The following is a 16,599-nucleotide window of genomic DNA, read 5'->3' as shown; positions in this document are numbered from 1 at the left end:
GAGGCAATTTGAGAGACGTCCAAATTCTTTATGAAGAATACGCCAGCAATAATTACATGATAAGCTACGGAGTTTATGATTCAATTGAGGGTGTGATTTCAATTTTGTTATCTCAATGCCACTTTTACTAATAAGAGCTTACTTAGCTTGTGTGGGGTTAGCTTCGGCTGATATTTCTCTTCAAAGAGCGTTTGGATTCTGAGAGACGTCACAGAAACTCGGGTGTTCGAAATTGAAATTCAAATGCAGTCTCCCAGAGTGGCGTGACTAACGCAGCTGCCAGTTGAGTGGGCGGCTATTTAAATTGGATACCGCATTTGATCGCGTGATGCAACTTGTGTAGAAAAAAAAATCACACAACGATAATGTGTAGTTTAAATTATACAGTTCACCTCATTCCAGGCGGCCTGCTTTCACTATATATTTCTAGCTATTCAAGCGAGAGAGCCAAAGAAAGAGTGCAGTGTTTAAGTGTAAGCATGCGGTTCCTGTTTTTCGGTTTCATAGTGATTCTTTCTGCGTTGATGCTGGACGTGCCTAAAGCGTCGGGCAAAGCAAAGCATCAACTGGAGCACGACACCCCGGATGCATTTAAGGTAGGTATGCAAGAAAGCGGGTGGCAGTAAAACGCAAATGTGTCTATAGTTAATGCTGTCACGCATGGATATTATTATGGACACTGTGGTATACACACTTGTATTTTACGTGGTTCCAATGAAGCGAATGTTTTGTGGAGGTGCCCGTGTGGCGAAGTACGCGATTGCGCAATCGGGACTCATGTGTGTTGCGTTCTCAACTGGTAGTCTCCTTCGGTTCTCGGTGCTTACCTCCACCCCGTCTTTAGAAAACGAAAGCCTGTGTGCTTAACATTGGCCCTTTCAAATTATCGTTGAATGCCTATCACAAGTACAATTGTTAGGAGTTCACTACGCCATAATTATTTTTTTTTTGTGAATCAACGAAGGGCCCGTGGCGCGTTTAGAGCAACACGCGAACCAACTAATCCATTCACTTTGTTGATGCTTCTGCTGCGGATCACCATTGAATATGTCCAAGCACTTTGTATACAGTAGATGGGCTTTTAAAACCCCTACTCATTGCCGAATTCCCATCGTTTGATGTCTCGCACGAATACACGCTTCTGCTCGAAAATATATGATGCCCTTCCCATGGATATATCAGTACATCGCTGAAGAAATGTTCCAAGTAAAGAAGAAAGAGCGCCTCTGGCCCTTTTTTATTTTATGTTTCGGTGTTTTAACGATTGAACAAGCAATCCCGCTAACTGTTCTCTAACTTGAGAAGATAGTCGCTGTTATGGTAGTAATGTTGACGACGTCGCATTACTAGTTCTATGAGGGTAATAATCGAAATAGGTAAGCGTCACGTCAGTTAAGCTACTAGTGGTACAGTTGCACGTAGTGATTGTTGTAACAAGTATAAATTAGTTATTACCACATTTATAAGTGTTCAGAAAATATTTCATGCTATAGCTTGAAATCAACAATTAGTAGGCAGGTAGGCAGGCAGATAGGTATTAAAATTTCTAGAAGTGTGAGTTCCAAATTTTTACGAAAGAATCTCGTTTCAGACGCATGAACAGTTTTTTGGGCAAATGAGTTTAAATGTGTAGTGGCGAGCAATGTATTGAAGCTGATGACTTTCTACTGTTCTTCTACACAAGTTTTTTAATGCAGGGCGAAATGTGGTAGTCCATTTGCTACATGAAAACTCAGTCAACCTAAAAGACACTGCAGTTACCATACCCCAATCACCGCGCTCACTCGTGTACTACCAGCTCTCGTTAGCACAAAGCAGCGTACGCTTGGTTTGGATAAATAGTACTTAATATTAGCTGGTGACGAATAAGGTTGCCCAATGCTTGGAATGCACTGTTTACTTGCAATACAATGCATACTTGTACAAGGTAGTAACTCATGTTTACTTTTATAGCACACAATAAAAACAAGGACTCAAGGGAACGACGCGGACGCAGTGATATGTGTTAAACAAGGTGGGCTTGGTGTCTGTGCCACTGCACGGATCACTAATCAATTCGCTCCCGCTATGCAGATGGTCCGTTACGTCATCGCTCATCTGCTGATACCTGCGCTTGCGCATGCGGTAGCGCCGGCGGAACATGGCTTCAGCTGTCCTGGAAGCGACGAAGGCAGCGCATGCCCTCTGCCTATCGTCAAATGCCTGGCTCGACCAAAAGAGGGACTCTGGGCAGCTGAGCTCAACCAAGCCTGGACGGTTGCATCATCGTCGACATCCACGAGCCCGACACCTATAAAAGAACAAGGACCTTCATCGGAGCGCTGTGGGCTTGGTGTCTGTGCCACTGCACGGATCACTAATCAATTCGCTCCCGCTATGCAGATGGTCCGTTACGTCATCGCTCATCTGCTGATACCTGCGCTTGCGCATGCGGTAGCGCCGGCGGAACATGGCTTCAGCTGTCCTGGAAGCGACGAAGGCAGCGCATGCCCTCTGCCTATCGTCAAATGCCTGGCTCGACCAAAAGAGGGACTCTGGGCAGCTGAGCTCAACCAAGCCTGGACGGTTGCATCATCGTCGACATCCACGAGCCCGACACCTATAAAAGAACAAGGACCTTCAACGGAGCGCTGTGGGCTTGGTGTCTGTGCCACTGCACGGATCACTAATCAATTCGCTCCCGCTATGCAGGTTGGTGAGCCCTACGTTGTCTTTTCGAAAAGATCTGGTAATTACTTTCTGGTACAGCTGCCAAGCCCGCATTGCTGTATGGTTATTATTGCCGAGTGTGTCCATGTAATTCGTGCACTACTAATTCTAGCTGGAGATGTTGAAACTAACCCTGGCCCTTCAAATATCTCTGAGAACCTTCTTGCTGAATTGCGTAAGCTGTCTACAGGTCAAACACAACTAATTGCAGAAGTACAGGGCTTGAAGTCTCAGCTCGGTAACACCGATAAAACAATTGGCGAACTGAACAAAAGATTATCAGACCTTGAAAGTCATTATCAGTCTCTGGTACCACTTCGAAAAGAAATAGAAGTCCTGCGCGTTAACACGGAGCAGACCTCCTGCAGAATCTTTGCACTAGAAGCCCGTATTGATGACGCTGAAAATCGCTCAAGGCGAAACAACCTAATATTTTACGGTATCCCGGACCCTTCCGCATCTGAAACATTCTCTGAATCGGAGCGGCTGGTAATGAATCTTTGCCGGGACAACCTACAGGTTCACTTAGAACCAAGAGATATCGAGCGCGCGCATCGTCTCGGTCGACATTCACCTGAACGCTCCCGGCCCATAATCGTGAAGATTGCTCTGCACAAGACAAAAACTGCAATATTATCGAATGGTCGCAAGCTTAAGGGGACAAGTTACGGCATAGGTGAAGACTTCTCACGCTCAGTCCAAAATGCTAGAAAACAACTAATTGCTTTTGCGAGAAGTAACAACAAGCCATTTTCAATGCACTTCAAAACACTGCACATGAATCAGAAGCGCTACATTTTCGACGCCGAATCAAACACCGTCAAAGAACTATCGTAGCAATCAAGCCACCGGGAAAAAAAAACGACCGCTGTTGCGGTTACTAGCAAAACTCTTTCACTTTCTGTTATTTACACTAACATTCGCAGTTTCCTACCCAAACGGGAACTTATATCTAGCACTGTATCATCCTCTGAAAGCAATGTGCTATTACTTACCGAAACGTGGTTAACTGATGACATCCGTGATGACGAAGTTCTGTCAGAATTACCAAACTTCCAGTTGTACAGGAATGACCGCGCATCTACTCGTGGTGGCGGTGTACTCATTGCTGTTCACGAGCAATTATCTTGCTCAGTCGTACATATTAAAACAGAGCTAGAAATGCTCTGGGTACTTATTAAGGCACGTCCTCAGTCCGTTGTACTGGGCGTTTGTTACCGACCACCCCGTGCTAGTTCCAATTTTAGCAACCAACTTAATCAGGCCATGTGCCAGCTCACGTCTGCTCATCCAAACGCGCACGTACTTTTATTCGGTGATTTTAATTTCCCACAAATAGAATGGCGCACCAGCAATGTGCATTCATCTACGGGTGTAGGTGAAGCTAATGCGTTTCTTGATATTTGCCTAAACTTCAACATGACCCAACTAGTCGCTGAGCCAACACGTGTATCGCAAGATACAGCCAGTGTCCTGGATCTGATACTAACCAACAATCCTGAAAGCCTGTCACGCATTCACTATCTACCCGAAATCAGTGACCATAAGACAATTCACGCCACTTTTTCTTTTCAACCGCTTAAACGAGAAACCTACAAAAAAACGATCCATCTATATGACAGAGGGGATTACGAAACGATAAACGAAGCTCTTAGCGCATTCTTCCACACTTTCCAAGCAACTTTACATCAACACACAGTAGATACGAATTGGACCCGCTTTATCGGTAAACTGACGGAGCTAACCGATAAATTCATACCTAAAGTCAGCTTCACAAGCACCTGCAACAAACCCTGGTTTACTAAAAATCTAAAACGCCTTGAAAATAAAAAGAAACGTTTATTCCGATCTGCCAAACGTGCAGGTCAACCGAGTGTATGGGATAGGTACTATGAGGCTGACCGCAATTATCTTTTAGCCCTGCGCAAAGCAAAAAACTTCTTCTATAACACAGACCTACCCAAGCTACTGCAGACTAATCCCAGACAGTTCTGGAAAACACTTAAGGCTGACAAACCGCGTGACACTGTACTAACCTTTGAATCTGGTGAAGCTATTACTGACGGGGAATGTGCGAATCTATTCAACGCTTCTTTTGCTACAATTTTTACTGATGAATCAAGCACACACTCCCGCATACCTTCACTTGGCTTTAATTGTAATCATGACATGCCAGCAATCAATTTCTGCGCAAATGGAATATTGTCTATAATAGAAAAAATGAAATTGTCATCCTCTGCGGGCATGGATGGTATCAATTCCAAAATTCTAAAAAATGTTAAAGAGAGTGCTTCGCTCTTTCTTGCTCTAATATTTTCCCAGTCCCTTTCTTCAGGAATCATCCCATGTGACTGGAAGATAGGGAAGGTCGTTCCGGTCTTCAAATCAGGCGATAGAAACTCTCCACTTAACTATCGCCCCATCTCCCTAACAAGCGTCCCCTGCAAGATCATGGAGCATGTCATCTACTCCCACATAATGAATTTTCTCGACAGCAATAATTTTTTTCACCCTTCACAACACGGCTTCCGTAAGGGGTTGTCGTGTGAAACACAGCTGGCAGCCTTCTTGCATGACATTCATACTAACCTCGACGCTAACGTGCAAACTGATGCCGTTTTTCTTGATTACGCTAAAGCATTCGATAAGGTGCCTCATCAACGATTGTTCGCTAAACTTTCCCAACTAAATTTACATCCCACCGTCATAAAATGGATAATAGAGTTCCTTACTAATCGATCACAACGCGTCGCTGTAAATAACCACCTGTCTACTGCCATCCCAGTAACATCAGGTGTCCCTCAAGGCTCCGTCCTTGGCCCGCTACTATTTTTAATCTATATTAACGACTTACCTTTGCATGTAACCAGTAATATACGTATGTTCGCAGATGACTGCGTTGTCTACCGCACAATACTAAACACCTCTGACCAGTTAACCTTAGAGAACGATCTTACTAACGTTTCGAAATGGTGTACCACTTGGTTAATGACACTAAACGTAAGCAAATGCAAAACTATGTCATTTACGCGTAGCAATAATCCGCTCATGTTTCCGTACACAATCAACAGCTTACCCCTAGAACTGACTAACTCTTATAAATACCTAGGTGTCACCGTGACTAGCGATCTGATCTGGCGTACGCATGTCCAAAACATCATTTCATCGTCTAACAAAACCTTAGGCTTTTTAAAACGTCACCTCAAAAGTGCTCCAATGCAGGTAAGATTACTTGCCTACACATCACTAGTGCGACCGAAATTGGAATACGCATCCGCCGTCTGGGACCCGCACCAAGCATACCTCATCTGCGCTCTAGAATCAGTTCAAAACCGTGCAGCTCGCTTCATTCATTCTTCGTATTCATACGACATCAGCGTCACATCACTAAAATTACTATCCAATCTTCCATCGCTCGCTCTTCGTCGGCGCATTTCTTCTCTTTGTCTTTACCATAAATTTTTTCACAGTTCAATCCTGCATCAACCATCTTACATCAAACCCGCAACACGCATATCAGCCAGGACAAGCCACACGCAGCAGGTTTCATTAATGCGCGCTCGAACATCAACATTTCTCGCGTCATTTTTTTCCCGCACAGCAAAAGACTGGAACGACCTCCCTTTTTCCATTGTCGACATAATATGTCCATCTTCTTTTGCACAACATGTCACTGACCATCTTCTAACAAATAACCTTTAAGTGCTTTTTTGAATTACATGTTGGTTACGTGTGTTATTTATTGTACATGCATATTTCCTTGTAATATGAAGAAATGTATATAGTTGAAACCCATGTATTGATTACGTTTGTTAAATATTATTCCCACCCCTTATGTAATACCCCCATTGGGGGTCTTTAAGGAAAATAAACTGACTGACTGACTGACTGACTAAACAGCACAAACATTGTTCACTGAATCTCACTATAACGTTTGGAGTGTCTCATAATTTAATTAAAGTGTTTCGAAAGCTACCAACCCTTTAAACGCTGCTGAAGCGTGACTGAGCCTTATGTTGTCGTGTTCCAATCTCCTCATTTATGAACACTTATATTTTCCTTCTATGTTTGTTGTAGACATTTGAAGCATTTCCACATGCCGTGGAAGCTTTTGACGTGGATGGTGATGGAGACCTGGACTGTTTGTTCACTGTAAGGCAATACCTTGATGAAGATAGGAAGATTGCTACCTATTCGTGGCAACTAGCGCCAGTGAATGGACGCCCAGCGTGAGTTCACATACATTACGAATAGTACACGAATGCAGTGTATTATGCAGTGAAGTGTGGGTACATTTATGTTCTGTTATGATATGACTGCTCTGGCGAGATACATGTGAATAGCATCAGGAGATACTCTATTTCTTTGTGTTCCTTAGCAAAAAAAAAAAAAGAAACGCGAGAGAATGGCTGCCCTGAGAAAATAGATATTATTTCATTTCGCTCGCGTTGGTGCTGAGACGCAAAACAAAGTTGCGGGAGTAGCTTTAAGAAACATTTTAGCCACATCAATAAAATTTATATTTAATACAAGATGTAAAATACAATAAATGAAAAAGGTGCTTATTGGTAGCAAGTGGTTGGCCCACAGTACGAGCGCTCGCGCTCTGTGCCTCTTTGCTTCTTGTGTGTATTCTTCCGCGTTCTAATTACGCTGAACGATTATATAATTGGCTCTTTGCTGCATATGCCCTTCAAAGGCGGTAGCGACGTTTGTGTGCACGACTTGTTTAGGCTAATTATGTTGACCTGTGGGCAAATAAGAGCAAGATACGTTGCTCGGTGCATTAATCAAGCATTCTTTATAGTAAGTATGTCTTGAAGTAACCTAAATGCGCTGTGAATGAATTTAACCGATTCCTCGGTCGAAGGCAATGCAATGTTCCACGACACGTTCAACGGGCCGCGTTCCAGAACCATGTTCAATAAACGTATTATTTTTCTTTTATCAGAGTGAATACAAAAAAAAACCTGAGTGCACACAGTTATGGAACCAGTGATGTGTTTAGCTTTGTGCCAAAACAGAACATGCTGGATTACAGTATAAATATTTATTTACTTGCTACTTACAATGAATTACCGAGACTCACAAAGCACAACACATTACTTCGCTTTCTTGCTTGTAATGAATATTTAGCGCATTGGAAATATACCTTGTGAATTACACTGATTCATAGACCATGAATAATATTCTGCTCCTGGAGAAAATACAGTTGTTACAATCGAATCAGAAGAATCAGAGGCTACTCAAATTTCTAGTTCTTGCTGAATTTGCGCAAAGACTAGACTATGAAAAGCCGAATGACATCTCGTATACACAGGCACTCGCTGGTCGGTCGGCCTGCTTGCAAGCTCCGCAGCGGTCAAGTGCATTGGCTGCGGTTACCGAAATAATCATGTGTGTGGCGGCATGATACTTTTGGGGCCTCACTTGTACACACACTCATAGGACGTGGAGCGAAGGGTGGCGCATGCTTAAAACCCGCGAATTCGAATTTGCCTGTAACGTGTGAGATATCGTCAATGTTAGTGTTTTGATTCCTATAACTTGAACTAGTTCTGTATTTGCAATGATTACTTGTGTAGACATTCTGATAGAGCACTTTTTTTTCTGATGGTTGTGACGAGCAGATTATTGGTCAACGGTACATTCTGATTGTCCTCGTATTTTAAGTGTACGCAATGGACGCAACCTGTCTAAATCCCCTAGCTCCTTGAGTAACAGAAGAATGCATCACGACGTATTTTTATCCTTTATGTTTGTATTTTTGACGCACACATGAAAGCATACTCTGTAAAACATTTTCAGAAAGAACCACACCTACCACTGGAGAGAGGGATCGACACCTGACAAACCTGTCTTCACAGTGGATGATGGTAACTGTGAAAATTGCGGTGTTATAAAATAATGAGACGTATTTTTATGGGGCTGAGAAAATCTGGACCAATCGTGACCTAATCACCAGTGTCAGTTTTGCCAATAACTTGTCACGGAAGACCCCATCCGGTTATCTCAGCTGCTATTGCACAATTACCTTCGAATTCATTGCTAAAAGAACGCTAACGACAAATGACAGTTTTGCAAGAGTGAAAGATCCATGTATGACAACGTCTGAAACAACTATATTATCAACAGTAGGGCCTTACCTACTTAAAAGTTAGCTAAACGTGTTACACGACGTGCTCCACCAATGAAAAATTTGCGAAATGATCCCGACGTGGGAGCGTCTGACTACAATTATTCATTATTAATTAAATTCTGTCTGCAAAAAATAGCAACTTAAAATTTTAGGACGTCAAGCTGAAACAAAAATTATTACATGATGCTTACCTAACTTTTGTGCCACATACGGCATGCAGAATACGCTGGAGGCACGCCTTTGGCCCACGCCTCAATCCGCTGGTTAAATAAAGTTTGCTCACTCACTCACAGGAGAGGGCGCAATTCGCCAGTCTGTCCCCCACGTGTTCCGTTAGAAACATCCTGTGGAAGCTGGGAATTCCTCCAATGGAACTCAAGTCTCGCTTCCGCAGCAATGCTCGCCTACAGCGAGAACTTATTTTTGTCCCCATCCTGCGAAATGTCCATCGCGAGCATAACGAGGGTAGACGGCGGGCCAGGTTGAGGCCACTATATGTATATACTACAATAGGCTCAGGAACACGCCAGGGTCTGTTGATTTATCCATGCGGCCCGGTATCCCGAGGGGAAGGCGTATGCAGCAGTGAGCATCCACTATGAGAGCGGTATCCCAAACTCCACAACGGTCCGGACGACGATGGCTGAAGTAGCAGAGCAAGTGGCGATCGCGTTGGCCTTGGTAGACAACAGGAGGTCCACAATTTACAGTCACTCGAGATCGGCGGTCAGAGCATTTGCAAAGGGTACAATACCGGGACCAGCTCTGCGGATTCTTTGAGACAAAGACATCAAGCCACACACACTTGTTTAGTTTCCAGCTCACAAGGAACGCATTGAAGGAGCCCTGTCCAATCTCAACGAGTCAGCAACACATAGTTGCGCGAGGACCAGTAAACCACGTCGGTACCGGGGGGGGGGGGGGCGGTTCTGATGTTTCGGAAAACCGGGATTCTCTCAATGCTTATCGATTGAAGACTAAGCCGACCTGAGACACTGACACTCAGACTAGTTCAAGTGGGGACGTATTCTAACCCCGCGCTTTTGCACAAGATTTATCCCGAAATACAGCCAAATAATACATGTTCTTTCTGAAATGATTACAGGGGTCGTGAAACGGTCGCTTTGGAACAAAAAAATTGCCCGCAGCTTCCCTCGGGGGAACACTGAGGAGGATGCGGAGCATATATTTGGCAAGCACCTAACGACAGTGGGAACTTGGATGGGAACGTTCACGATTTGGCCCTTGATTCCGTACTGTCCGTTGCCGTGAGTCAAGCGTCGTATACTCATGAACGGGAGTCGAGGAGTGATGAGTCGTTCTTCAACCACGTTCAACTCGGGTAGATGTTCGGGTCGGGGCGGGTAGCGGTAGCCGTAACTCACGCTAGCCGAGGGAACTCGACCGGCAATGAACGACTGCTTGCACGTAGCACACACGACGTAGTCGGCATAGTCGGTGCCCTTTCCAAACGTATCGCAAAGAACCGACAACGCTTTGGAGTTGTTCTGAATGCTGCCGATCCGAGTTAAGTTGTTATCGAACCAAAGACGATCACACACCTTGCAGGTGTGGCCGAAGCTTCGGTCGAGGAAGTCGCGCTTGAAGCGAGCGTTGGGCGTGGCATACTGCTTGGCGCGCCACGCCGCTACCTCGGCGCGCTTGCGCTCGCGGGCAGCATCGGGATCGGCCTCTCGTCGCCGACGCTTGCACTCGGCTTCCCGTTTTCGAAAGTCCGGGTCCTCTTGTCGACGCTTACGTTTCAAAGCGGCCGAATCCGGTGCTGCTGCTCGACGCTGACGTCTCTCAGCGGCTTCACGTTCTCTAAGTTGAGAATCTTCCGCTCGACGCCGACGTTTACGTTCGGCGTCGCGAGCTCTTCTCCGCGCTGCCTTGTCTTCGGACGACGACTTGGTTGCGGTTCCGCCGACACTTTGGCCGGCACTGGTCGAAGGGACGTCGATCATTGCGACCTCGGACGTCGACGCGCCGTACAAACCAACCGACGAGCGGCAACTGAGCGAGCGAGCACCGACCTTGAGTATATATACAGCGCGACGGCGCATGCACTGTCAGCTGTCGAATGTTCGAGAAGGGGGAGAAGCGCAACGGCGCATGCGCGCGCGTCAGCTGCCGATGTTCTCGAAGCGCGACGGCGCATGCGCGCGCGTCAGCTGCCGATGTTCTCGAAGCGTGACGGCGCATGCGCGCTACATTATACAGCTAGCGAATGTTCGTGAAGAGGAGAAGCGCACGCGGTGTGTAGAGGAGGAAGGGTGCACAGATGGTGGAGGAGTGAAGCGCGCGCGGTGTGTAGAGGAGGAAGGGATGCACAGATGGTGGAAGAAGGAGGAGGAAGCTTGCGGACGGCGCCGCACTACAAGCCTCGAGTATTAGATGCTCCGCATCTAAAATGCGGCACCGACGGCAGCCATACGTGCTCGAGTGGACCTGCATAGACGCTTTGAATATTCAGGAACGCGGAACTCTACGGCATATCGAGCGCGCGCAAGTGGAGCTCATCGGCGTCTGCAATACGCGATCCGCGTCCCATGGGAACGCTGCTTAAGATGAAGTCACCTGGAGAGCGCCGATTGCGTATGGCAAAGACGCTGATGGGTGTCCCAATTGCACGCACTCGCAAGTACCGAAGACTTCTGCGTTCCTCGATAGACAAAGTATTCCTTATGACGACGTCACCTAGTTAGTGCGCGTGGACGCCGGTGGTTCCGCATTGTCCTTTTAGAACCAGCGTTTCACGAGCCCTTTATCTGTGGTATGTAACGTTGCGCATACAATCGGACGAACACAGGAAGTAAAAGAAATAATGTTTCCTCTTCCTTTCTTTCAACCTTTTTCAAATTTTTGGGACGTGTGAGAAGTGTTCATATATTTACAGCGACCAAAGCAATAAAGCCAGCTGATAGCTAGCGCTCTTTTCTATTTGCGCTTCTTTAATTCCTGAGTTCGTCCGATTGTATGCACAACGTTACATACCACAGACAAGCACAAACTCGCCCAGCAAGAAGTTCCTAAATACACGACGCCTTTAAGCTAATTTAGAACACCTTTTCTGGCGATGCCCCGCGTGACGCTGTGAAGTCATCGGGCCGTCCAAATAGAAGGATGCTATTGCCAGCTCCGGACTCGAACAACAGTTATGTGCAGTAAAACGTGCTCATGACATCGCTGAGTGACTTGGTTTTTCTGTTTCGACATGGGATCGACCGGCAACGTGCTAAAGTGCGTTCTGAAAGAGCTAATAAAGTTCATCCATCCGTGTATTTATGTCTCCAATATTTACTAATATTTTTCAAAGTTTTTTACTGTTAATCCATAGCAAATAATTTTTCGGTGGCAACACAATGCTTAGTAAGTAGCTTAACATACCTTGGAATTATGTTGAATAATCATTTCAGCTGGAAAAAACATGTAGACTCTGTCTGCAAAAAAATAAAAAAAAACTTGTGACAGTCTGCTATACGCTTTTTAAATATCACCAGTACTTCGATGCCGAAATTTTAAGAACAATCAACTTCGTCCTTTTTCACAGCCAAGTTTCGTACTAAACTGAATTATGGGGCCGTATACATATGACTCATACCTCAACCACTTAGGGTTCCGCAAAAACATGGTATTCGATTTATTTGAAATGCAAACTATATTGTCTCATCTAAACCACTCTTTCGACAGTACCAGGTAATGCCTCTACAAATAGTAATAAATAAAAAATCTACATAATTGATGTATAGGTATCTAACATCCAATATCCCGCTTCACCGCTGCCTTTCTATGCATTCGCAATTACAAACAAGAGCCCATAACTGCGGTAATTTCCAAAAACCCTTGGTTAAAATTGGTTATAGAAAAGGGGGCTTAATAGTGTAGGAGTGCAATTGTAGAATCACCTACCACTGCAAGTGCAACATACTGCTTTTATATTGATGCTTAAACGTCATAACAAAGAGCTCTATTAGACTACTTATATGTTTAGTGAAATGATGAAAAGTGACATTATGTTCAATTTCTTGTATGCTGACTAGGAATGCTATTAACAGATATACAGAAATATAAATGTATTATTATGCTCAGTATGCAAACCAAAACCGTTGTGTATTAGTCAGATCTTTCTTCTTCAATGTATTCTGTAGCTGTGTATAAGTGATATGCTCCTCAAAACAATCTGCATCTTGAGCTAAAATACCATTCATTGTATAACTCTATGTACTGCCTGTAATATATCTATGTTATAATTGCATCGATTCATACTAATGTTGTGCTATAAATCCAGATGTTGCTAACATGTTATTCATTAGTGCAATTTGTTTATTAGTAATACAGTTCAAAGTTCAAATCTCCTGAGCTATATATGTTGAGCCATTTCACTGGCTTTACTGTTTCCTGTTGAATACCGTAAAATTTTGCAATATTTGCTAGGTCTTGAAAATTGTAATGTAATTTTTTTGCTAAAACTTTCTTCGTAATTAGGCTACAGTGTTCCTTCATCACCGAGGCAAGTGCGGTGATGTTACCGAAAAAGCCGTGTTTTTACACATCTCTTTGAAAATTTGTTTTAATATATTCGTTCATTTTTTTCAGGTGCCGATGGAGAGCAAACGGCGCAAGTTATTTACACTAATTATAAAAATTGCGCTGTAGCAATTATCCCGTACAAGAACAAAGAAAGTAAGGCTCAATCAAATGTACAATTCTACAGTCATTGGTGTTCGCTCAGCAGAGTGCAGGTGGGAATGTTGCAACATAACACAGCCCTCGGTAATCATCGCTGCACCGCAGTGGTCTAGTAAAAAAGGTAAAGGCTGCTGACCCGCAGGTCGCAAGATCGAATGCCGGCTGAGGCAGCTGAATTTTTGATGGAGGCTAAAATGCTGTAGGCTGGTGCGCTCAGATTTGGGTGCACGGTAAGGAAACCCAGATGGTCGAAATTTCCGGAGCCCCCCACTACGGCGTCTCTCATAATCAAATGATGATTTTGGGACGTTGATCCCCACAGATCAATCAGTCAATCATTTGAAACCATCATACAAAGTCGAATGATAATGGTGCCATCAAGACTATGAAATATTATTCGGTAATTGCTGAGTTATTTTCGGCTGTTAGTGTTGATAAGGAGGTAGGCATTGCTAACTATGAAATACAAATAAGTTTATTTGTACAAAGACATTACTGGCCACCGGGAGATGGCAATCTTGAAGAATGTGGTGCACAACTTTGTGTGCCAGAGCAGTGACAATGTTACCGTTGGTATTACAGGTATCTGCACACCCTTCCCCCTTCCCCTAGAGCAGGGTAGCAAACCGGATGCTCCATTTTATGGTTAACCTCCCTGCCTTTCCCTGATTTTATTCTCTCTCTCTGCACACCCCTAAATCGTGATTGTGAGAGCATTAGCCACCACAAATTTTGAAGGAGGATTGTGAAAAATCAGGAGGGGGAAGCATGAATCAAGCCTCAAGCTAAGCGTGCTTGCGTCACTATCGCCCACGTCTTCTGTTAAAGAAACTGTACTTCGCTATCCAAGGCGTCAAGAATGCTCGATTCTGACTTTCGGCTGTACGACCAAGAAAAGAGGAGGCCAGGCACTGGGCTAAATATTTCATAAGGGCTACGTCATGGCCGCACAGAGTGACGCGCTTAGAAATGAGCTTTGTAACTTGTGAGGAAAGCCCAACATTGAGAACTCTTAGTTTCCATATTTTCTGTTCTCGTAGATGCATGCATATTCGTTTACCAGTAACTGACTTGACCAGGGTATAAAAAAATTGCCCCGTAAGGCCAATGACGAGCCTTTAGTCAATGATAGCCAGCACTACAGTTCATGTACTGGCAAAGTGCGTATGCTATGTATAGATGTATAAAATTGGGGTATTTACGATTCAGGAAGAACCACTCGAGTAAAGCTCAAGCATAGGAAAATAATGCATTTATTAACAAGCTGTGCTACTACCATTGCTAGCTACCAAAATATCTGCGCAATGTGCTGGCGTTTTAGTGTTTATTCTTTAGAGGAATGTATTGCTTGGCCTCTTCAACTCACGTTGTTGTTTTTTAACGGCGTATTGCCAGTTCTGACAGAAAATATGCACCATTGCCAACGGCACCAAAACATAGCTCTCTCTGAATGACTCCCTTTCCTTGAACAACCATGCTTAATCTACGGCCCCTCTTTAGCATGGGCTCAGTTGTACTAGTGTTTCTCGTCAAAACTGATATAGGCTATAGTACCAGCTAACAACAAATGACGGTGATAAATGATAGGGAATATTCACTATCGCACATTGTAATGACGAGACTACTTTAATTCCATCTCAAGACCATATGAATAAGTTCTGGGCCAGTTTTTGAAGATGTTCTGTGAGCAGGAAAAGTGAAAACAGGTTTTGCCTCTTACAGGCTGTGGCTTATGGGTCGACAAAGACACCCTTCACAGCATCCCGCAAGAATGCATGGACCAGTTCGAGGACAATTGCGACATGACCATCCCCGTCTTTGACGATGAAACATGCAAAGATGTATTGAACGGCATCTAGCATCTCTTGAGGAAACGATGAGCCACCGTAATGGCGAAGTCCATGGTCAGCCTCTACTTAATTCGAACACTCTGATCTTTTCTTATCCAAATGATGATAGGGGTACTCCTCATATTCTACACAATAGAGAGTTTTAGTACTGCGTACACTGCGTACGTGGCGGCGTTGCGTACGTAAGGACGCCACGTTCTGCGTAGTGCGCATGCGCAGACCGCAACGCGAACGTATCGCAGCTGCTACGTACGCACGCATGAGATGCGTGCGTGCGTACGTATGAGGTGATCGCGCCGCTCTCGAACAAGTTCGCGACAGCGCGAGACTACGTTTTGCAAAATGGCGGCATCAAAGGCAAGCACTGACCGGCTCTGGGGCTTAAAATATGGCCACAATCTAGCTATAACACTTGGATTGGCTCACATTGGCTGTCAACAACACGTGCTTCGATTTTGATTTACCAGATGGCGCAACACACTTAACGCTCGTTGCGTACGCGGGTACTACGGCGTACTAAAAGCCGATTAGTGGCAAACGACGCCACGTAACGAAAGGCGCTTGCGTGATGCGTACGTAGCACCATTCCGCAGTACTAAAACTCTCTAATAATAAACATCATCAACCCCAAAGTGACGACAGAAGACGGAGAACACCAATAAACACTCTTTCTAAGTACACACCTTTTGTTCATGAGATCTTGTATCAGGTCCCCAAGTCAATTGATGTAGGTCAATCGAACTTTTCACCGGTGCTTGGTCTTCCTGCGGTGGTTCTGACGTTTGTTCCGCGCTCTTGTCAGTGAACTTGTCACCTTCGGTATACTGCTTTCGACGATTGCTTTCCTTTGGCAGGAAGATCTATTATGTAGGCAGACTCGTCCACAAGTTTCTGGTGTAACTGTTGCTCAGAAGTTTTCTCAGTTACTTTTTCTTGGCTGCCTTTTCTTTGAGAGCATCAGCACTTTAAACTCTGCGTTGGTCTGGGCCAACCAAGCTCGCAGATGCAGCGTCGGTAATAGTTGCTAAGCGTGCGTAACGCTCATCGTGGGAACTTGTCACGTGCTGTCGTGATTAGGAAGTGAGGAGAAAGACGTGTATGTAGTCGCGAGGAGGCGAGCGCGGGGGCCATCGAAAACTGACGCCTTGGGTGGTGAGCATTGTTCGAATCTAGTGAGCATAGTTGGAATCACCGGAGAGGCGACTGGAG

General features: G+C 44.7%; 2 protein-coding genes across 2 annotated transcripts; both read left to right on the top strand.

The window, feature by feature from the left end:
- The first annotated feature begins 428 nt into the window (after positions 1 to 428).
- On the top strand, positions 429 to 15,544 carry LOC119178134 (uncharacterized). Its single transcript, XM_037429297.2, has 5 exons — positions 429 to 596; positions 6,787 to 6,938; positions 8,518 to 8,585; positions 13,448 to 13,534; positions 15,263 to 15,544. Exons 1-5 carry the CDS (start codon positions 480 to 482, stop codon positions 15,397 to 15,399), a joined length of 561 nt encoding a protein of 186 aa, XP_037285194.1. The 5' UTR covers positions 429 to 479; the 3' UTR covers positions 15,400 to 15,544.
- Positions 2,354 to 4,130, top strand: LOC119173322 (uncharacterized). Its single transcript, XM_037424192.2, has one exon. The coding sequence runs from the start codon at positions 2,377 to 2,379 to the stop codon at positions 3,544 to 3,546; it is 1,170 nt and encodes a 389-aa protein (XP_037280089.2). The 5' UTR covers positions 2,354 to 2,376; the 3' UTR covers positions 3,547 to 4,130.
- Positions 15,545 to 16,599: the final 1,055 nt, after the last annotated feature.

This window comes from Rhipicephalus microplus, chromosome 1 (genome assembly GCF_043290135.1).
Source record: "Rhipicephalus microplus isolate Deutch F79 chromosome 1, USDA_Rmic, whole genome shotgun sequence".
NCBI lineage: Eukaryota > Metazoa > Arthropoda > Arachnida > Ixodida > Ixodidae > Rhipicephalus > Rhipicephalus microplus.
Note: the sequence above shows the minus strand (reverse complement) of the source record. Positions and strands in the feature narration are given on the sequence as shown.